The sequence below is a fragment of the Sinocyclocheilus rhinocerous genome, unplaced genomic scaffold, assembly GCF_001515625.1.
Source record: "Sinocyclocheilus rhinocerous isolate Xijiao unplaced genomic scaffold, SAMN03320098_v1.1 scaffold1624, whole genome shotgun sequence".
NCBI classification, from domain to species: Eukaryota; Metazoa; Chordata; class Actinopteri; order Cypriniformes; family Cyprinidae; genus Sinocyclocheilus; species Sinocyclocheilus rhinocerous.
In genome coordinates, this window is record NW_015639527.1 from 29,778 (window position 1) to 52,685 (window position 22,908).

The window sequence follows — 22,908 nt, forward strand, 5'->3', positions numbered from 1 at the left end:
AAAATCCCTAATTTTAAGTATGATCGAGCCTAATATTTTCATACTTTATCTGTATTTTTAGTGTTGGAGGTTTCATGGCTATATTTGTGCAGCCTGGTGGCCAATCTTCACTGATTGCACATTCCACCAGTAAGAGCAGAGTGTGAAGGTTGAATTAGCAGAGCAATAGCACAGTTTTACATAAACTATTGCAATGCACACAACATAATGGGAGACATATCAGAGTTCAAAAGAGGACAAATTGTTGGTGCGCGTCTAGCTGGCGCATCTGTGACCAGGACAGCAAGTCTTTGTGGTGTATCAAGAGCCACGGTATCCAGGGTAATGTCAGCATACCACCATGAAGGACGAACCACATCCAACAGGAGTAACTGTCAACGCAAGAGGAAGCTGTCTGAAAGGGATGTCCGGGTACTAACCCGGATTGTATCCAAAAAACATAAAACCACAGATGCCCAACTCACTGCAGAATTAAATGTGCACCTCAACTCTCCTGTTTCCACCAAAACTGTTCGTCGGGAGCTCCACAGGGTCAATATACATGGCCGGGCTGCTATAGCCAAACCTTTGGTCACTCGTGCCAATGCCAAACGTCGGTTTCAATGGTGCCAGCAGCAGAAATCTTGGGCTGTGGACAATGTGAAACATGTATTGTTCTCTGATGAGTCCACCTTCACTGTCTTTCCCACATCCGGGAGAGTTACGGTGTGGAGAAGCCCCAAAGAAGCTTACCACCCAGACTGTTGCATGCCCAGAGTGAAGCATGGGGGTGGATCAGTGATGGTTTGGGCTGCAATATCATGGCATTCCCTAGGCCCATACTTGTGCTAGATGGGCGCATCACTGCCAAGGACTACCGAACCATTCTGGAGGACCATGTGCACCCAATGGTTCAAACATTGTACCCTGAAGGTGGTGCTGTGTATCAGGATGATAATGCACCAAGACTGGTGACAGAGTGGTTTGATGAACATGAAAGTGAAGTTGAACATCTCCCATGGCCTGCACAGTCACCAGATCTGAATATTATTGAGCCACTTTGGGGTGTTTTGGAGGAGCGAGTCAGGAAACGTTTTCCTCCACCAGCATCACGTAGAGACCTGGCCACTGTTCTGCAAGAAGAATGGCTCAAAATCCCTCTGGCCACTGTGCAGGACGTGTATCTGTCATTCCCAAGACGAATTGATGCTGCATTGGCTGCAAAAAGAGGCCCTACACCATACTAATAAATTATTGTGGTCTAAAACCAGGTGTTTCAGTTTCAATGTCCAACCCCTGTAGATCAAGGCCTTAACCAGGTCTTGTACCTACATTGGGGGCGGGGTACCATTTTCTTTGTAGTGGTTGTAATGGTCTTTTTAAAGGATTTTTTTTTTAAAAATTTGCACACATTCAATCTTATTCGTATACCTGATATGTCTAAAATGCAAAATGTTCATTGTCCATCATATTCATTTAGTTTGCATCACTGGAAATCACATCCACCTTTCTCCCTTATTTTTCTCGTGAGCGTGGACGCGGCCATTTGTAATTGTGTCTGGCTTCCGGTGTCATCTGCTTCCAGCTATTTTTAGCTGTACAAAACAGCTCGTTTTGCCGCTTGATATTGCAAACTGGGGTTTCTTAACACATTATTTTTAATGTGTTGTCTTAATTATAAACACACAAACAATTTGACCGTTTACTGCGCTTGTAATTCTCGTTATTTCCCTACCGCGGCTAATAAAGCGCAAGTCTCGCACATTCACAGAAAGCAGCTTACTTCCCCTGTGCAAAATAAGGTTAATAGTAAAACCGTTATGAAATATTAAATGTTGAGCTGCTTGCATCTTACCTCGCATTCTTTCACCGTTAAAAACTGAAGCGTCTTGCACGGGAATTTCCTGCCTTATTTGATTTGATTGGCCATGTCAATAATTTTGACATTACGAGCGTTGATAGACCGCTGCTGAGGCAGATCAGCCTAAAAAAATTACTTTTAAAACTTTGTCATCCTTACCACAAACAAAGATGCATCAACAATATCAAACGGGAGAGAAATGTGTCCATTTCTAATTATTTGCGGGGGGTGCTTCTCCTCCTCAATGTCTATTGTGGCCCTGGTATAGATATTTAAATTGATTGAATATATACTTATACATCATCTAGGAAAATTGCACACAAAAACTACTAAAATACACCCTTTTCCAGTGACGTTGTGCCACTTTCTTAAATAGGCCACTAGAGGACTCTGTTGTATTAGCTGTACAATTTGATACCAGCTTTGGTCTGTTGTCTGTATGTTATGAGCTATACATTTAGACAGATGAAAATCTAATATGAGTATATGGAGGCCCTTGTAAACAGAATATGTTCCAATCGATTATTCTCAACCTTGTAGGAAGGATTTAACATTTCCTAAAAATAATGTGACTATCTGCTGAGACTTTGAGTGCATGGAGCCTGTGAGAGAACTAGTAAACAAGGCCTCCTCGATCTTTTGTAGGCTGAAGAGGTTTGTGAATTCTCCAGAGACATGGAGTGTAACAAGTGTATTTCAGAGATGGGGGAGTCATACATATCTTCAATTCACCAATTATTATTCAGCTACATGCTAAAAGTACGGCGTCTCCGTGGCAACATCTCAGTTTTGCCTCCAGGAGCTGTGGAACTGTGTTTATTTGTGTGTTTTCATGGGTGTGAGTGGATCTGTGAGCATGTTTATGTTTGCATGTGAATTCATATGTGTTATCAAAAACAGGTAATATCTTACACACTGGTCATTTGTACTATTTAGGTTGCATTTTAAAATCTTGATTTGTTAGTTGCATCAGGATGAAGATGTAAACCAACAGAAATATCACTGTTATCTTAATTACTGTTTCCCTCGGCTTCTGTTAATTAGTGCTAGAACCCTTCAGTACACACACACATGCACACAGACTTTATTTTCTTCATTCTTTATTTTCTTCATAATTATATTTATTATCTATTTAAATAAAAAAGGATGTGTATCTTAATAAGACCCGGTCGTGATATACACATCAATGTTTATTAGTGAGGGCAATGGGCTGTTGAAAGGAAGGACACAAAGTAAATGTCCTTTATTCCAGTAAATGCAATTATAAGAATGCAGATGAAGCATTTGTGTTGTAATTTAAATAAAAGCCCATGTTCTATTTAATCTAATCTGCCTCCTTGTGTCTGTGAAGATGAAGCCTTCATCTCATCTAGAATTTCAAGAGTCTCCATAATAACACAAGAGCTGTAGAATTATTCAGACGATTAGTACGAAGACAGCTGACTTGGAAAATGGAAAATGACAGCCCCCAGTGTTTTCATCATGATGGGGACTTTCCATTGACTTCTATTGTTGTCATAATGAACTCAAATTAAATATACAGTATGATACTGATACTTGATGAGTTTCCAGGATGCATCAGATATTTTTTAATGTCAAAAAATATTTTTTTTATTGTTTATTATTATTAATAAAAAAACTATGAGGAACATATTTCTTAATGGATATTGCAATGAAACACGAAAATAGCCAGATATGCACTAATTTAATCACATTTATTAGACTTTCAAACAGTATGTTATAATCTAAGGAAGCACTTAATGACACATGATATTTGCTACTTTAAATGATCATCATGGCAACACTATGTTTTGAGAAATAGCATCAAATAGAAAATACATTTATAGCACCATTTCAGTTGTTGCAAACAGTTTGGGAGCACAGTTACTTTTTGTTCATGTTTTTCTCATTGGAAGCTCATCTTTTAATCTTAATCTATGACATACAATAGCCTATATACATACAGTACTTTAATTGAACACGTCTCTCATTCTGTCTGCAAAAATATTTATCATTACTTCATTGTTCTGTCTATAGCTGCCTTCCTCTTTCTCATGTGCTTTGTGTCAGTACTTGACATCCGGAGCGAACCGGACTACTCCCCGACGTGGTTCTGGTCGTTCCACCAGTGGTTCTCTTCCAGAGGTACCCTCGGAATAATAATCGCTGACTCGTCCGAGGCCAGACTCAGATTCTCTAAGGAGCAGCACAGTGTTATTGCCAAAGGAGAAGCGGAAGGGCGACAGAGGGAGAGAAAGAAAGAGAGAGACACAGAGACACAACATGAGGTGTTTTATCTGGTAGATAGCAGTGCGCACTAGAAGAAACGAGGCTTTGAGCATTCTGAGACCACGTTTTACACAGCATTTCTATTTATAGTGAGACCAATGTAAGTGATGAAGCTCATCGTTTAATCTTAACCTATGACATACAACAGCCTATATACATACAGTACTTTAATTGAACACATCTCTCTTTCTGTCTGCAAAAATATTTTCTCATTACTTCATTGTTCTGTCTATAGCTGCCTTCCTCTTTCTCATGTGCTTTGTGTCAGTACTTGACATCCGGAGCGAACCGGACTACTCCCCGACGTGGTTCTGGTCGTTCCACCAGTGGTTCTCTTCCAGAGGTACCTACCCGCGGATAATCGCTGACTCGTCCGAGGCCAGACTCAGATTCTCTAAAGAGCAGCACAGTGTTATTGCCAAAGGAGGAGCGGAAGAGCGACAGAGGGAGGGAGGGAGAGCGGAAGGGCGACAGAGGGAGGGAGAGAGAGAGAGAGAGAGAGAACATGAGGTGTTTTATCCGGAAGATAACAGACAACATGAGGTGTTTTGAAAGAGAGACAACATGAGGTGTTTTATCCGGAAGATAACAGCGCGCACTAGAAACGAGTTTTGAGCATTCTGAGACCAAATTATACTCATCATTTCTATTTAGAAATTGTATATTGAGACCGATGTAAGTCATAACGGTCAAGCAAATGCTTGAATGAATATTCTGATGAGAAATAGGCTACGTGTAATATCCAGTAACATATGCTAAATATCTCCGTTTTCTATCGTCAATATAGCCGCAGAAAAAGGGCGTTGTAGGCACGAGGCACAGTAGACTTTAACCCATTTAGCCGGGACTGTAACGTTATTTACGTTTTCACTGTATTCAAACAGTCACTACATATTTAAATTATTAAGGACGCAAACGTTCATTAAAACGTTATTGGATTAAGCAAATTCATTAAATGGAATCCTTCCGCCAGAAGAAATAGCAAATAGGCCACGTATAGCCTACACTGCAGTTAACCTTTTAGTGTCTAATCCTGTTCCGTACACACAGGACCGTATTCTACAACCGAATTGACTCATGAAAAATGCAGGTAGTGACAACCGCATTTACTACAGAAAATCTAGTGTGTATGGAACCAAACTGAACAACTAGCTGTTATTAAACTTGTATCAGTTCTGTCTTTTCTGGATGTGCGTTCAGAAATCACAGGGTACGTTAGAATTAGGCTACTCATTACTGTTGCCAGATCTTGCTATAAAAACACTCAAAAATGTTTTTATGATTAAATAAATAAGCATTATATATATTTATACTATTTCTTTTTTAGTGAAATATTGCATTTAACTATATACTCAAAAGCAGTGGCGAGGCTTTCAGCTGTGGCCCACCCAATGAGAAGTGGTAATTTTCCAAATGGATGTAATTTATTAAACAATAATAATAATAAACGTCTTATTTCACTATAACTTTGTATTTTTATTTAAAAAATATATATAAAATGTGAGTTTTCACGGTCAATTACAGGCAGTTTCTTCATTTTCCCTCTTCCTATAGGTGCCATAGGCTACCTGTCAACACTCCCGTTTTTCCCGGGAGTCTCCTGTATTTCATACCCATCTCCCGCTTTGTTATTTTTCCCGGGAAACTCCCGTAATTTGTATGGCCCTACCTCGTTATATGAATAATCACATCAATATATTATTCCAAGGTTGTCCAGTTGCGAGATCTTGTATGAAACGCATCCTACTCACACAATAGACAGATCATAAAATTTTGAACCCATTTGTGACCTCAACCTGGTAACCTACAACTCAGTTGCGCTGTTGATATCTGTGCATATAGACCAGTGATGGGCAAACTTGGCCCTTCCAGGCCACTTTCCTGCAGAGATTTGATCCAATCCTGATAAAACTCACCTGCCTGTAGCCTTCTAGTAGTCTTGAAGACAATGATTAGCTGGTTCAGGTGTTTTTGATTAGGGTTGGAGCTAAACTCTGAAGGAAAGTGGCCTGGAAGGGCCAAGTTTGCCCACCCCTGGGCTAGACGGCTGAAGTTGAATCAACCATCACTGGTAGAAATGGCATTAGAAAGCTCAGGTGGTGCTACGCGAAAAAACAAAACAAAATATAGCTGCAAATTCAACAACAGCTGGACGGAGGAATTAAATTTCTTATCGGGAAGCAGCATCGACAATTCCCACGCTTTTTGCAAAGAGTGTCGCACGTATTTTAGTATCGGACACGGTAGGAAAAATGACGTAACGCAGCACAATAAATCACAATGCCCCAAACCCAAACTCCTTTGATGTCTCAGACATTTGGACCCCATCCTCCAAATAAATAGATGAATTATAACCGTGATCTCAGGTTGTTCAAAGGAAAAGTCCAGAAATAAAAGCAGCATGAAAACAAGAAGACAGACACCACTGAACAAGAATGCAATGTGCTGTTCTAACTTCTAAAACTAAAGATTTAAATATCAAATTCAATTTCATTAATCTCCTGAAAATAAATAAATAAAAAAGAATTAATCTATGAATGACATTTAAAGTTCACTGTAAATGGATTGTTCTTGCAGTAGGGAGAAGAGATTGATAGTACATCAAATTACAAGTACCACAAAAAAGATGTGACACTTCAAACTCTTCTATTGAGAGCAATGCCTCAGATGAATACATTAAGAAAAAATGCCTTTTCCCTGACCTATTTTTCTACAAGAACACAGTAACAAGCCTGTATGTGATGGTAGTCAACATTAAAACAGAACATGCATGTATATAAAAAAAATAAATACTGTAACAAAGTGCTCAACATCCTCCAAAAATAACATTAACAACAGGAAAACAACATACATGAGCAGTCAAACTGTCCTAGTCAGCCTCCTTTGGCCCAACACTTTCCATATGGAAGAGAATACGCATGGGAGCAAATCAAAAGATGAAGAACACTAAACAGTTATGGTGTACTAAATTCTCGATGGAAACACTAGAGTACGAAGCACTAGTAACACTAGTTTCTCTGTGAGTAATAACTGTGCTGCTGAAGTACGCATGAAGGCGGAAGAAGCTTAACTAATCTCAGGCGAGAATTACCTTGGGTCGGGCATCGCACAGCGCCACAGGTGTTGCTTTAATGTCTGCACCCAACCAATATCTCGGATGGGCTGACAGAGCTGAATGTAGTGGTACTGTTTTAGCATAACCCTTCAAACGAACGACAAGATTACTCGTTAGCTGAACATTAAAGGAATTAAAGGGATAGTTCAACCAAAAATGAAAATTCTGCCATCATGTACTCACCCTTATGTCATTCCAAATTTCGATGGAAACACTAGAGTACGAAGCACTAGTAACACTAGTTTCTCTCAGTGAGTAATAATTGTGCTGCTGAAGTACGCATGAAGGCGGAAGAAGCTTAACTAATCTCAGGTGAGAATTACCTTGGGTCGGGCATCGTACAGCGCCACAGGTGTTGCTTTAGTGTCTGCACCCAACCAATATCTCGGATGGGCTGACAGAGCTGAATGTAGTGGTACTGTTTTAGCATAACCCTTCAAACGAACGACAAGATTACTCGTTAGCTGAACATTAAAGTAATTAAAGGGATAGTTCAACCAAAAATGAAAATTCTGCCATCATGTACTCACCCTTATGTCATTCCAAATTGGTATGACTTATGTGGAAATGATTTGCAGAATGCTTTTTTCCCATACAAATATCATTATATGTCAAAATTGGTCAAAAACGGTTGTATTCAATAGAATAAAGAAAGTCATACAAGTTTGGAATGACACTAGGGTGAGTAAATGACAACTATTTTTGTTTTAGGGTGAACTATTCCTTTAACTCCCAAAGCATAAAATCATTATGTAAATCAACCAAATTTCAATCAATCAATCAATCAATCACATCATTAAAGCCAGTCATTAGAGACTCACAGTAACTGACACATATTGATCTTTCAAGGACGATTTCAGTCTATTCAGGATGGAATAATTGCAGTTTTTAGGTAAATCTATGATATTTGATCCTGGAATAGGAAGTTTTGCACCTTTTATTACTTTGCACATATGAGGCACTGAAAGCCGCAATATATCAGATTCACTCAAGATGCAAACATATATTTCTCAACTCTCAGCTGACAGCAATATGCACAACCTAAAAGATGCCAGAACCTATTCCATAGCCTTTCACACACAAAATATGAGAATCGCAAAATCAAACGTAAACCATAAACATCGGAATAGTTCCCTTCCATGTGGATTCGACGTCTATGACAGTGACAAGAGAGACAGACAGAAGGACAGGGAGAAACGATACAGATGCACCTACCATTGAGTTCCCAAACCCTCCCACATCTCAAACAAAATGAACCACGACACCTCTGTTTCTGCGTTTGCATTTATTCATTTCAATAAATATGAGCAAGCAAGAGAGAAATCACAATTCACATTTCCACAGTTAAATCTGAGGCTCTTTCACATAACATATTTTTTTCTCTCCTTTTTCAGTATGCATGGACTATAGATAGCACCTGTGCTAAGCACACACACACACACACACACACACACACACACACACTCATTGACATGTACAACCCGTTAGCTGCTCCTCCTCTGTCTCCCAACAATGTCGTCCCTTAATTTCTCTTATATGAACAGTAACTGAGTCACCAAAGGCTGCAAAATACAAGAAAAGGCCCTCACTCTGTGGCACAGTCAGCTTCAGAGCACAGTGCAAAAGAGAATGGGCTATTCTACAGCCAGACTGAAGAAACAGATACTTTCATTCTTTACGAATTCTTTCCACAAGTCCAACAGAATGTCTATGTCTCTGGACTTGAAGCCTGTGTATATAATACATTCAAGGTATTCACAATGCATTGTAATGTATTATATATTTTCATAAATAATAGTAAACATAGTTATAATACATCTCAACTGCCTTTGAACAAAATTGTACATGGTATGGTATGTCAATGGGAAAGTCGCGGCAGAATGGCTGTGTCAATCAAGCTCATACATGAAGCAGAATCTTCGCTTTCTAGTGTTAGACTGCTAATGGTGCACACCATGAAAGATAAAAAGATTACGGTTGAACTTGAATAGCATGCTATTCTTACTATTCCTGTATATTTTTAGCTTTATAAAATATTATGAGAGTAGTATACTATTCTGAATGCAGCCAGGGTAGTGCCATATTTAATTTCTGACAGGAATGAAAATGAGGCTGTGAGGGATAGAAGTACCGTGTGTTCAATGGAATTTGAAATTTCTTCAATCTGGCAATAGATTACAGAACTACTGTGCACTGATTGGGCAAACAGGACAATGAGATCACATACTTGACATACTGAAAATGAAGAAGACCTCAAAGGATGAGACCAGAGACAGAGAGGATTTGCAGAGGGGAGGTACATGTTTAAAAAAACAAATAAAAAAAACAATGCAAAGCATTATCTTACACAATGCACTCCCATAATGCCAGCAAATGAAGATATTTAGATACTAAAATGAATGCTATTCAGTCCCATGAACTACCAACATCTTTGTTCCTTTATCACAAACTGACATGAATCTGCGACAGTGTCCTGTCACATGCAAAGCCATGATTATGAGCTGTTACATAAGGCCTGATCAGATTATATCTAAAAAGATTTCACTGCCAACACAAAATCATCTCTGTGAATGTATCAGCATTAAACTATAAAGGGGTAGTCCACCCAAAATTGAAATTCTATCATTTACTATCCCTAATGTCGTCCAAACATGTATGACTTTCTTTCTTTCTTCTGTGATATAATGGTTTTTGTCCAGGTTTGAAACACTATTTGGGTGAGTAAATGATGATAGATTTGTATTCTTGTAAGTTAGTTTTAAGTTTGCATTACAGGCTCACAACCTCTAAGGTCACTTGATTCAGAGATTGTGATGAGGGCTTGTGTCCCAATTTTGTTACCAGACGGAAACAAGTAAATGTCACATGAAATTTACCCTTATACATACATGTGCATCTTGGGAAGAGGCCTTTTTGGGGCCAACTTTTGAATAAAACAAACAAAGATGACATGATCATGCAATCGAGAGTAAACAAACCGCATTCCGAACAGACTGCATTCGACTTACCATTACATCAAGGGACACATGATAACAAACAGAATTAGTCAAGAATACAGATCATGTCAGTCATTGAACAATGGGGGATGCAGGAGCAAAACAAAGAAGGAGACACTCTGGGAAAAGTCATTAATAATTAATACGTTGAATCTGCATTCACATAAAGAAGGGCTTTGATTTTAAAGCTGTCTAATCTATTGACCTTTTGAGTTCATTCTACTTTCGGGAACCCCATCTGTCTACCTCGGGGGCTCCCTTAGGGGGGATGGGAAGTGTGCATGTGAGAGAAAAAGAAACAGTTGGGCAGAGTGGAAGATAATGTTAAATGTTGTGTTGTGGTCCTTACATATTTTATGGTGCATGATGGAATAGAATTCCACCAAAACTTCAAAACCAAACAATACATAAACATACTTTAGTTTGTAAAAAAACTGAATTTCTATTGGTTTGTTTTGCACATAAAATCACAGTGAACATTTAAATCCTATTCTATCCAAAGACAAATTTACAGTACATCCCATAATGCAATATCATGTTACAGTAGTACTACATCCATTTGGTTGTCCAGGCAAAGTTGTCTTATATGACCTTGACAGATGTTTTTTTTGGAGATACTGATGTTCTATTTAGACATATCCTGTTCCTATAAGGATTCATCAACATTTTCATGATATGGAATGGTTCTCAAGAAAACAAAATAATTCAAATCATCACAGCACCAAAGTGATCTGAGATCATAACATATCACTTGGGAGCTTGGGGTGTTTGATCAATAAAATGATAACATAAAACAGGCAAAGCAAGCAGATTAATATAGTCTTAAAACCAAAGATGCACATTTATCAAAGATTTTTGATTGAGAAATTGGCCTTTGTGGTTTCTATGTGTTGCCTAATTTACATAAACATGATTTCAAAAGGCTTATCGGATACATATCAGCTTCAATTTAAAACCCCTGATAAATGAAACCCACCAGTCTGTGCATCTGATGGTAAGTGCATACAGAGCCAATGGCTCCATGCAAAATAAGAGCATCCACTGGCCAACCAGTAGAGTGGCTGCCATGGAAACCTCGTCATGGAGATGAGGAGAGTGGGTGGAGCTATAGTAAATGCAAACGCTTTGATATTACTGGGCGAGATTGTGAGGCAAAAGAGGAGAAAAACATAAAATCCAACCCTGAAAATTTTGTAAAATCAGCCCACTGACCTCTCAGAGAAAAAGAGAGTGTGAGAGAAAGAGAGGTGGGGGGTATTGGAAATATACAGTGAGGAATAAAACGAGAGGTGCATCAGATAGAAAGAGAGAGAGAGAGAGAGGGAGGGGGCAGCAATGGACAGAACAGTAAAGGAATGAGAACCTCTTATTAAATAATTTTGCAGCCTTCGTTCTGCTTTCACCCTTTCGGGAAGAGATTAAATAAGAGAAGAAGTGCAATGGTTTTTACTCTTTCGCCTCAGCCAGTTTGTTGTTGATCTCTTTACTTTTCTCCTTGTCGCCTTGCCCTGCTCTGGTCTCAGGTTGGTTCTCGGAGCTCTTCTTCTTCGAACCACGCAATGCCACCTGTTTCTCCTTGGACTTTTTCAGAGGTTTGCCAGGTGTGGCAGCTGTGCTCTTTTTGGGTTTGGAGCGAGGAAGACTGGTTTTCTCCACCTGTATAAGACATAAAATGGCACACAAATGGTATTTTACAACCGTTATGTGACATATTTTGTTATTCAATGGGAAATATCATAGGATGGGATTCGGATTGGATGGACATGTTGGACATTGATATTGTTGGTTATTTTTTATAGATTATATTTCCTGCTAATTCAGCCCTGGGCATGTCAGCAGAAAATATATTTTATTCAATGTTGTGACGTACATTTGAGTGAAATGGATTTTTTAAAAAAAGAAAAAAATGTAGGGTGAGGACTTGGTTCTCTCCATCAACTGTTGATTGGATGAAGGCAGATCTGAATGTGAGCTTGAGGTTGACTGTAAGGAAGGGGCGGGTTTAAACAGACTAAATGATTGGAAAGGTCTGTCATATGTCTCCACAGAGAAGTGTGTCACAGGTCGCTCAACATAATGAAATAAAGAACTGATGCTGATTCACTCAGAAAATACACTCAAAGCTTGAGGCCAAAGTTATGTCAAACAACTTTGAAAAAGTACTGCTGAGAAGAAAACTGTTGTTCAGTTATTTTCCAGCCACTGAGCACATACACTGCTGACATCATGAAAATGCTGAACCCAATAATTGTTTTCCAGCCTTCTGCAACAAACATACACTTATAAATAAGAATGTAACCAAACATTCAAAAATTAGGGCAGAATAAAGGTGATCAACCTATTAAAAAACCCAACTGCTAATCTAAATATTGTGTTGTTTTTCCTTAACTTCCACAGCTCTTACCTTACTGCTCTCTCTGTAAGGTTCATGGTACAGTGTGCGTATCCTCCTCCTCTCCAGGGCCTTGTTTTCATCTGGCTGCTGAGTGGCCTGGTAGGGCCTGTAGGTGGCGCTGTAGCTGGTCTCCTGATCAGTCTTCCCATCGGGAGGATGATACTGAGACTTAGCCCTGATGAGCTTCACGGGTTTTACATCTGTGTAGGCTTTGAACTCAGTCCTGACATTAAGAAACAGATAACATCACAATTATTGGAAAATTGAGTGTAATGAGTGATTCAACCGACACATTTTGAATTTCAAGACCATATTGTACAAACCAGAAAGAGTATGACACTGAAATATTATCCTTAATGTCCACCATTAAAACTGAGTTGGGGAATTTATTGGAAAAAAATAATGACCCATGTTTTGTTTTAGCCAATAGGCTTTAGTTTCATAGCTGTCAACCATTATTTGCAATTTGTTAGTCTGTGGTATGTGGGGGTGGGACATTCTCATTCTAGAGAGCATTTGATTGGCTAAACCATCCAAGTCTAAGATGAGTCATCAATATTTTTGATCCATTTTTTTCTGAAAAGAAATGCACATATCTGACAAAAGTTACACTGTCAATGTTTAGAAGTACACCGACATATAGTAGATGACCTCATATATTACATTATACATAGGCTAGTCACAAAACTTGAATTTTAATTCAAACTTTAATTTTATATGGTCAACAATCACTGTTTTTAACATTCATTTTTATGTTCTGACAGAACAAACACATCAAGAAAACAATATTTCAAATTACATCAAGGCGCTATGCGATACAACAAAGACTACATATAGAATAACTACTTGGTACTGCTACATATAGACACTGCATTATAGATCTAGATTGATATAATGCAGAGATCCCCCTCCCTCATTTGCATCACATTGAGTTTTTCCTGAGGCCCTTCCTTTATGATGAGTAATGAGTCTTTATTCACTGAGATGACACAGACAAAAGGTATATACTACACGGGTATGTGCATTGCAGATTACCATTGCAGTGCATCTAACACACATGCACGCTATACAGACAGAACTCTCTCACTAAGACCAGCACAAAACAGACGTCTCAGACAAACTCAGTTTTTTTGTAAATCATTCAAAAACAAACTGATTCACTATTGAATCACTCAGACCAATTCGTGCACTTGTTTTCTGAATTCCAGATTCTAATCATGATGTCTTGTGAGCGTGTTTTACTCTAGCTGAGGATTTCTAGCTGAGCAAAGATGGAATAATGGATATTCACTGTAAACATTTACATGACTTCTATTCATTTTCATTTTTAAAAATTCCTTTTGACCTCTCTCTCTTTATTTTTGATTCCGTAACATTACAGCCTCAGAGGGTAGACTGTATTAATTAGGATTGACAGGACAGGAAGAGATGGGAATGCCAGGCAAAGTGAACCATTATCATCACATTAGATCAATTAGTTGCTTTAGTTTATGAGAGTAAGGAGCAAATTAATACATCTCTGTATGAAACCGAATCAACCATTCCGATATATTATAATAAGGCCTAAAAAAAGAGAAAAATTGGAGATGAGAATAGATAACATTACTAGATCAAACTCCTTTACACTCAGAATGAGGAAGGATTCTAAACAGAAAGGGCCCATTATTATGTGAGCACCAAGTTGATGAACAAAGTCATGGGACAGCATGTGGGGGAGCATTTACCTCCTCAGAGAAAACAGGGGATGTGAAAACCATGCCCCATGCCATGCGTTTTAAAAGAATATTTCAGGTTAAATACATGTGCATCTCTATCAACAACAAAGCAGAAAAACAACAGAAAATAATTCTCTCTCAGACTCTCAGGTTGTAAAAATGTATCGATATGTATCGATTTTGTTGTTAGATTTGACCCATGTCCCAGACCCAAACTTTCAATCTTAAACAAAATCACTATAAAATATTAATTATTACAATGGAAATATCTTTAAAAGTATGCAAAAGGTATGAACATTTAATTTAGTTGTGTGTTAAGGTTAAGGATACATCAAAACCTAGCTAGAAAATTAGCCTAAACAAGGACCATGTACAAACATCATGTATTTCTGATAAATTGTTCTTTGGGAATGTGAATTTGATGATATTGCTAGAGTTTTGAAAGTTGTTACATAAGACAAATGAAGTCCAGTCAGAATGCTTGAAAAAAACGGCAGCACAAAAGCAGCTCATAGAAGTCCAAGGCCACAGGCACCAAAGACTCACAGGACAAACATGAAAGAAGATCAGAGTTTATACAGCAACACACACACACACACACACACATTTCCATGTTTTATGGGGACATTCCATAGGCGTAATGGTTTTTATACTGTACAAACTGTATGTGCTATTGCCCTACACCAACCCTACCCCTAAACCTACCCCTTACAGGAAACTTTGTACATTTTTACTTTCTCAAAAAAACTCATTCTGTATGATTTATAAGCTTGTTTCCTCATGGGGACCTCAAAAATGTCCCCACAAGGTCAAAATTTACTAGTATTACTATCCTTGTCCATAACGTGATAAATACCAGGTACACACACACACACACACACGTAGAACAAGACAGACAGAGAATGAGAAAGACATAAAGACAGAGAGAGAAGGCTGTTACACACATACAACAGGACTCCCAACAATGAGCTTAGTGTGCTTATTGTAAATGAGTACTTGGTACCAGCTGTCAAATCATTCATTTGATAACGGGCATCAACACTGTTCTACAATGCTGTATTACACCAGCTTATTTTCTAATTTAATAGAATTAATTTAATGGAAAAGCACAGTATTTATTCAAATGAGCTCACACATTTAATTAAGTGCTGTCATCAAAAGTCATCTGTAGATTTGAGCATACAGTGAGGTTGATACTTCTTCCTCTCCCCAGGCATTGAGCTTTTGTGAGCAGCCTTGTCACTATGGTGATATGCAGGGCTGGCACTAGAGAATTGTGTAGTGGGGAGCCAGAGCAGTGCACCATGGGTAGACTTGGCACATTGGAGTAACGTGGTGTTTAACAGAAGCATGTAAAGCTGTTTTGCTTTTTACTTGGATCCAAAAACTACATCCTGATTATTTTGTAGTCTAGACCTGTTAGATGACAACAGTGCTTGATGTTACCAAAAATAGACAGCATATTTGGATTAATGAATACTGTAAAACTTACTCATTCTATTAATCCACCAGCACTGCAAATAATTAAATGTGCAATCTTAGTTGATTATTTAATTTAGATTTTTATTGTCCCTTCTTATTCTAGTAACAGCCTTGCTGTCAGATCAATAGGTTTCCATCAACAGCATGACATATTCCTTCTGACATTCACTTTGGTCTCCAAGTGAATCCCAATGAGATAATTCCTGTAATTCTGTAAGGCAAAACTCTTTTATTTCTCTCTCTCTCTGCTGCTTTCTCTGTTATACTTATCAATTCCAGTCTTTGAATTGTTACAGCGTCTTCAATTACTGCACTACACAAGAAAAGGGAGGAAAGGAAAGGCATGAAGGGAGAAAAGGCATAAAAGTATATTAATTTACGGCATAATGCTATACAATGTCTGTTGTACATCATATTGCACAAATTGACTTATATGATTTACTATATATATAGATGGTGCAGGCTGATGGGTCGTTAACACAAACTGATGATATTCACAGTGTTAAAAGCTGATTGGTTCATGTTGCCTGCGCAGCCAATGAGCTTGCTGCTTTACATATAAATGGCTAGTTAGTATTCACTATTGCATTTCGCAGCACACTTTCAGAGTTCCTCTGAAACACTCCACCTTCCCCAGCTCCACCTGTATAGATCTACTACGGGTTATTATATATGCTATTTGTGCAGCAGCAGTATGTCTTAAATACTCACAGCACCGTATTGGCAACAAGTTCCTGTACTTGCTTTGCAACAGCAGCAGCAATAATCTACCACAACAGCAATAACCAACAGCAGCAGCAATTCAGCAGTGTAGCAGATCTATTCTGCCAAGACCAAATATATTAACATTGTCATATCTATTACCATGCTAAAATCTTCAGAGAGTTGTCATGATAGACATATGTATATATATTTATATATACACACATAATACAATAAAATTTTTTCTTATTTTCCCTAGTATCTAAAATCTATATCTAGTATTATTTATATACTATTATAGTATTTACTAATACTATGAATTACCTTTTATTTCATATTTTCATATTTCATTTTAATTTTAGTCAAAGTTATATTTCTATTTAGCTTTAATGTCGTGGCCTAATGGTTAGAGAGTCAGACTTGAATCTCAATGGTTGCGGGTTCGAGTCTCCGTACTGGCAGGAATTGTCGGTGGGGGGAGTGAATGACCAGCGCTCTCTTCCACCCTCAATACCACGACTGAAGTGAGACCCTTAAGCAAGGCACCGGACCCCCAACTGCTTCCCGGGCACCACAGCAAAAAAAAAAAAAGACTGCCCACTGCTCCAGGTGTGTGTTCATGGTTTATGTGTGTGTGTTCACTACTCATTGCTGTGTGTGTGCACTTGAATGGGTTAAATGCAGAGCACAAATTCTGAGTATGGGACACCATACTTGGCCACATGTCACATCACATCGCTCATTTCTGTTTTGAGCTGCACACGCTGAAGATCACCAGTACAATCCCGTACTTTGATAGCGGGTTTTTAATCAACGGGATTTAACTAATCAGATTTATCTCATATAGGATACACTTCGTTATTTATACTACATAACCTTAATACTACGACTTATATCTGCACAAAATGACCCGAATGCACAAGTGGACGTGTCTGTGCTGCTCTGAATGTTTAACTGCTGTTGAGGGGGCTTGCTTGCGCTGCACACTTCAGAGATAATCGCAGTAGTAGGCCTACAATAAAGTGCTTTCCTGCAGCGTAATTCAAACAAATGCATCTTATATGAGATAAATAATATATACACTATATATATATATATATATATATATAAACAACATATTGCAACTTATAGTTCCACAAAAGGCTGTGAGTGGCTGCAGAAGCAAACTTGACTGTGCTAGTCATGAAGATATAACTCTGTGGACGCATTCTTTACATAACGCGCTGAAACATGGCATATTCTTTTACAGGACATGTTCTCATTATAATTTTATATAGCCTATATGACAGATTTGTTCTGCACATGAAGTGTCTCAGCAGGGGGTGAAGTAGGCCAAGAGAGCATCGCGGTACGCCATGAGAGTACCGCGGTATGTACCGTGGGTGGTGTATCGTGGTTTTTCTGTTCGGTTTGAATATCGTTACACCCCTAATTTATACTACATAATGGCATAGAATAGTGCACAAGTACATCACTTGGGATGCACCTTTAGTTAACAATAACAACTCTGAATCGTAGGTACGTTCTATTTTTAAGTCAAGTCAACAGTGAAACAATAAGAAACAAAAAACAACCCTAAAATAACTACTAAATACAAAATAACTGCTAAAAACTTAAACTGCTAAAATTTATCAGTTATTCCAAGATTTTGTGCACAAGAGATATAAACTGCAGACCAAAGCATACTGATCTGCAGGTAGAAAGAGAGCAAGAGACAGTAGAGAGATAAATGAAGGAAGCAACTTCCTCTTTACCGCATCCTGTCAAGGCGCACCTGATTTCTCTGGCTCAAAATAAAACACCACAGAATGCTTTTCACAGGCTTCTTACAGTAAGAGGATAATTTTTGATATCCAGTTTCATCAGTTTGTGTCATAAAGCTTAAGCTTTGAAGCATGACAAGGCAACAAAGCAAAACTCAGGACTAAACATGAGATTAAGTCAAACTACTGGTAATCCTGAGCTTTTCAGTTTAAAGAATCGCACTATAACAATTCATGCATGCACTGTCAAGCAAACTGAACTGATGACTCTGTGTTTTGTCTTCTTGTGTATTTTCCTCCAAGTCAAGAAGAAAAAAATCCACACAGGAAATATGAAATGTGTCCTGATGCACCAAGAGGCATTTTGAGATTAAAATTCTCACCCAACAAATAACACCAGCCTAATATACGCAGGTCTAAAGGCAAGATTTCAACGCAATTCAGGCTAAATTTAACACCATATAATGTATACAAGCATATTTATCCAAAGCAACCTGCAAAGCACCACAAGCAATTTATCATAACTGTACAGAGTATCAAAAAAGCTCAATCTTGTTCAGCTGCATGAGTGATTTGCAAGCGCACATGAATGAGTGGGTGAATTATGGACCAATTGCCACCTGTCAATTAAACACAAATACTCCACAATAACAATGACAGACTTTTCAACTGAGATCCAGAACTCAATTCTGAGAATACGGAGAACGTTCTTTCTTTACACATTTATTGTTCACTGTTTGTAATAAAAAAGTGATTGAAAGGCAACTGAATACCAAGTAGGACCAGGAACAGCACAGCACTATACAAACTTCAACTCGCACCTGTTTTAAACAAAGACATGCAAATAAAAGCAAGTGAAAAAGCCATGTTTTACATGCTATAGCTGGAAAATAAAAGCTTATTTTAGGGCTCTGTAAAGACTGCTCTCTGAATTTCACAAACCTGACAATTTTACACCCCTTTTTTGCACCTCAACAAATAGATTTTTAAAGTATTAGTTCACTTCCAGAATAAAAATTCCTGATAATTTACTCACCCCCATGTCATCCAAGATGTTCATGTCTTTCTGTCTTCAGTCGCAAAGAAATTAAGGTTCGTGAGGAAAACATTCCAGGATTTTTCTCCATATAATGGACTTCAATGGTGGCCAACGGGTTGAAGGTCCAAATTCACGCATTAGGTAATCACGTTGGAAAGGTCACGCACGGTTAGCTCTTCATGTGTACTCTGGTTCAAAAAATTAGAGTATAGGGTGAAAAACTCCATCTCATTTTCTCCTCCAACTTCAACGACATCGTTGTTTTACCTTTTTTGTAAAGGGCATTTGACTTTCTTTGCACGTTCGCTTTGTAAACACTGGGTCGGTTCTTCTGCCTACGTCATACATGACCTTTCTAACGTGACTATGTAATGCGTGAAGTCGAGCTAGTGCAAGACGAGCATTTGTGGTTAAAAAGTATATACATTTTTATTTTTTAAAGAAAATAACTCATCGTTTCGATGTACAAGCCCTAATTCCACGTCTGGGATCGTGTAGAGCCCTATGAAGCTGCAATGAAACTGCAATTTGGACCTTCAGTCCATTGGCCACCATTGAAGTCCATTTTATGGAGAAAATGTTTTTCTCAAAAAACTTAATTTCTTTGCGACTGAAGAAAGAAAGATATGAACATCTTGGATGACATGGGGGTGAGGGATTTTTATTCTGGAAGTGAACTAATCCTTTAACAACTAGGAATTCCACAATGCACTCACTTTGCCACAATGGCCTCACTTTACCCTAAAGCTAACCCTGAAGAAAATTAAAGCCTTTTCCAAAAACAGCTTCTGCTCCAGTGCTCTCCAGCCCCCTGCATGTCCTGCCATCTGTAGGTGTTAGTACAGCAGTATACACAAGATTTAACCCACAGCTGACCTCCTTATGGCTTTTTCACTCTACAATACACTTTCCATTTGGTACTTTACACTGACTTCAATTGTTTTTATACTGGTCTAGTGGTATTTTATATTTCTTAACCCCCACTTAATCCATTTTTCCTTTTTAGAGACATTATTTTGTATTATTTCGCATTATTATTATTTAGCATAACGGCTCAATTGAGGTTTTACTGTCAAATCAAGCCTCTGTCTGAATCCCTGTACAACAGTGGTTCTCAACCTTTTTGACTCACTGTCAATGACAGTGATCAAGGTCCCACCAAGATACTTCTGCTGTAATGACAAATCCACTGATTTTCTAACTGTTTTACTTCCAGAAACAAGGATCAGTTTCAATATATTAAAATAAATAAATAGAGTAATTTATTATAATAATTATATTATAACATATAAGTATTTAAATAATTATAGATACTTAAATTTCATAATTTCAGATGTTTAAATGAGTGAATGAATATTTACATTTTTTACAAATAGCAATTTCAATAGCAATATTTGAGACCTTTGCATAACTAGAAAATTATAAAAAATGTATTGACATTTTGTGATTTTATTAATTTTCATCATCATTCCAGGATTTACAATACCATCACACTTTTAAAATCAGGCTTCCTCATGTATACAAGCTTGTTGCACATGTACAAAAAATCCTGGTTCCTAAATAAATTGACAGTTGTAAGATCTTAATTTTTAGCTGTATTAGCTTCTTTTAGTAATTGTTTTGTCTTATTTTAAATCATTTTTAGTTATCTTGAGGCCCCCTTGGAAGCTGGGGTTCCGGACCCCTGGTCTTTATTCACTACTGTACAATCATTCATTGATGATCAATCAGCCATACCTGTAGGAGCTGCCAGAGGACACTTCTTGTTTGATCTGCCGGTTGAGAGCATCCACAGCTGCCCTCCCTTTACCCTCTGTAGTGGTGGCATCCCCTACTCTCTGCCTGTCCAACTTCACGCCAGCTTTGTTTTCAGAAACCATGGTCACTTTCTTGGCTTGTCTCTTTTTCCTTTCACTAGACAGGATCTCCTTCTCTTGCACCTTGTCAGCAATTTCGCTCTTTTCCACCCCACTGTCCATCATCTCTAAGGTGTGTTTGGATCTGTCAGGGATGCGGTCATTGCCCACTGAGATGGTCGGAGAGGGTTTGGGGATCCAAGGATGATCTCCCCTCTTTGGGATAGGCCAGGGTTTGAAGTCCTTCTGATACTGGGTCTTGTTGTTAAAAGGAACCTCAGGGCAATGATACTCGTTCTTGGGCTTGCAGCTGGGCTCCGGGCGAACTTTCCAGTGTTTGAAGTCCTGGCGCATCACAGATCCTAAGATGTTTTCATCCTGGGCTGGAGGTCCTTTGGACACCGCGTCGTGGTCGTTGTGAAGCGGCTGCGTTTCTATGGCGACCTTCGGCGCAGGCTGCTGCAGGTGAAGATGCTGCATTTCGGACACGTCCGAGTACTTGGTGAAAACCAACGGCACCGCAATGTCGCCCTTGTCCAGCTGGTTCCAGAACCGAGCCATACAGCAGGCTCTGGAGATACAGGGCCATGCCATGATGGTTTGCCAACGTCTTACCTTCTGTTATGTCAATCTCTTCCTTTTCTCAAAGCTGTTTTCTATTCAGTCTGTGGAACTAAACGCGCTCGTGTCACAAAATGTCCGATTCGCAATGTTTTCCCTTAAAACGATGCTGTCAAAGATGACAGAACATAAATCCACTGTAAAAGAGGCATTACCGGTTCTTGAGGGATTTTTACCTGTGAAATATTCAGATTTTGCTCCGTCCTGATCCCCTTGCGCTCGTTATGATACGAGAATTTGTGAAGACACAGCTAGCTGCCCCTCCCGCGCGCCTCCTCCGCTCAGCATCCAAGAGAGGAGCTGAATCACCTGCCACTGTCATCATCACGCAACGTCTGTAATGGGCGGAGTTGCGCTCGAATCCCCGCCCACTAAACTACAGTTCTGAGGACATCTCTGTTGGAAATCAGGAAGGATGCTCAAAAATAGTTCAAACATGTTATACTTACTCTTATTCTTATTCTCTGTATAGGCTATATAGTTCTAAAGTTTTTGAAAGAAGTCTCTTATGCTCACCAAGGCTGTATTTATTTGATAAAAACAGTAATATCGTGAAATATTATTACAATTTAAAACAACAATTTTCTATTTTGATATATTTTAAAATGTAATTTATTCCTATGATGGCAAAGCTGAAGTTTCAGCAGTCATTATGTATTACATAAAGGCTATTTAATATGCTGCTCAAGAAACTTATCATTATCAGTATTGAAAACAGTTTCTTTCAGGATTCTTTGATATAGAAAACATGGAAAGAATAGAAAGTTCAAAAGCACAGCATTTATTTTAAACATTTTGTAACATAAATGTATTTGCTTTAATCATAATATATATTTCTTTTTTACATTGTAACATTTTTTCAAGTGTTACATGAACAAATTATCATGATTAATAATATACATACATATATATTCATTGTAAAATACATTTTCACTTTTAAATACATTATTACTTATGTTATATATATATTCTAATTTAAAATAACATCATGCATATCAGCTGCATTAATCTCTTCTTTTCATACACATGTTGTAAGGCCTAATTTTGCACAGCCCTTTGTCTCTGGGGTCAAAAGTCTCATTGGTGTAATATCAA

At 38.2% G+C, this 22,908-nt stretch overlaps 1 protein-coding gene across 1 annotated transcript; it reads right to left on the reverse strand.

Annotated features, from left to right (window-relative positions):
* Positions 1–3,881: 3,881 nt before the first annotated feature.
* map6a (microtubule-associated protein 6a) lies at positions 3,882–22,049 on the reverse strand. The gene is made up of 5 exons (XM_016567095.1): positions 21,074–22,049; positions 12,645–12,858; positions 11,691–11,896; positions 7,221–7,331; positions 3,882–4,036 (listed from the first exon to the last, which is right to left on the reverse strand). Exons 1-5 carry the CDS (start codon positions 21,784–21,786, stop codon positions 3,907–3,909), a joined length of 1,374 nt encoding a protein of 457 aa, XP_016422581.1. The 5' UTR covers positions 21,787–22,049; the 3' UTR covers positions 3,882–3,906.
* Between the last annotated feature and the right edge of the window lie 859 nt (positions 22,050–22,908).

Coding starts and splice junctions, on each gene's coding strand:
- map6a (XM_016567095.1), bottom strand. CDS start 21,786: ATGGCATGGCCCTGTATCTCCAGAGCCTGCTGTATGGCTCGGTTCTGG. Junction 11,897..12,644: donor CTTACAGAGAGAGCAGTAAG/GTAAGAGCTGTG, acceptor TGTCTTATACAG/GTGGAGAAAACCAGTCTTCC. Junction 7,332..11,690: donor AAACTGGCTGAGGCGAAAGA/GTAAAAACCATT, acceptor GTTCGTTTGAAG/GGTTATGCTAAAACAGTACC.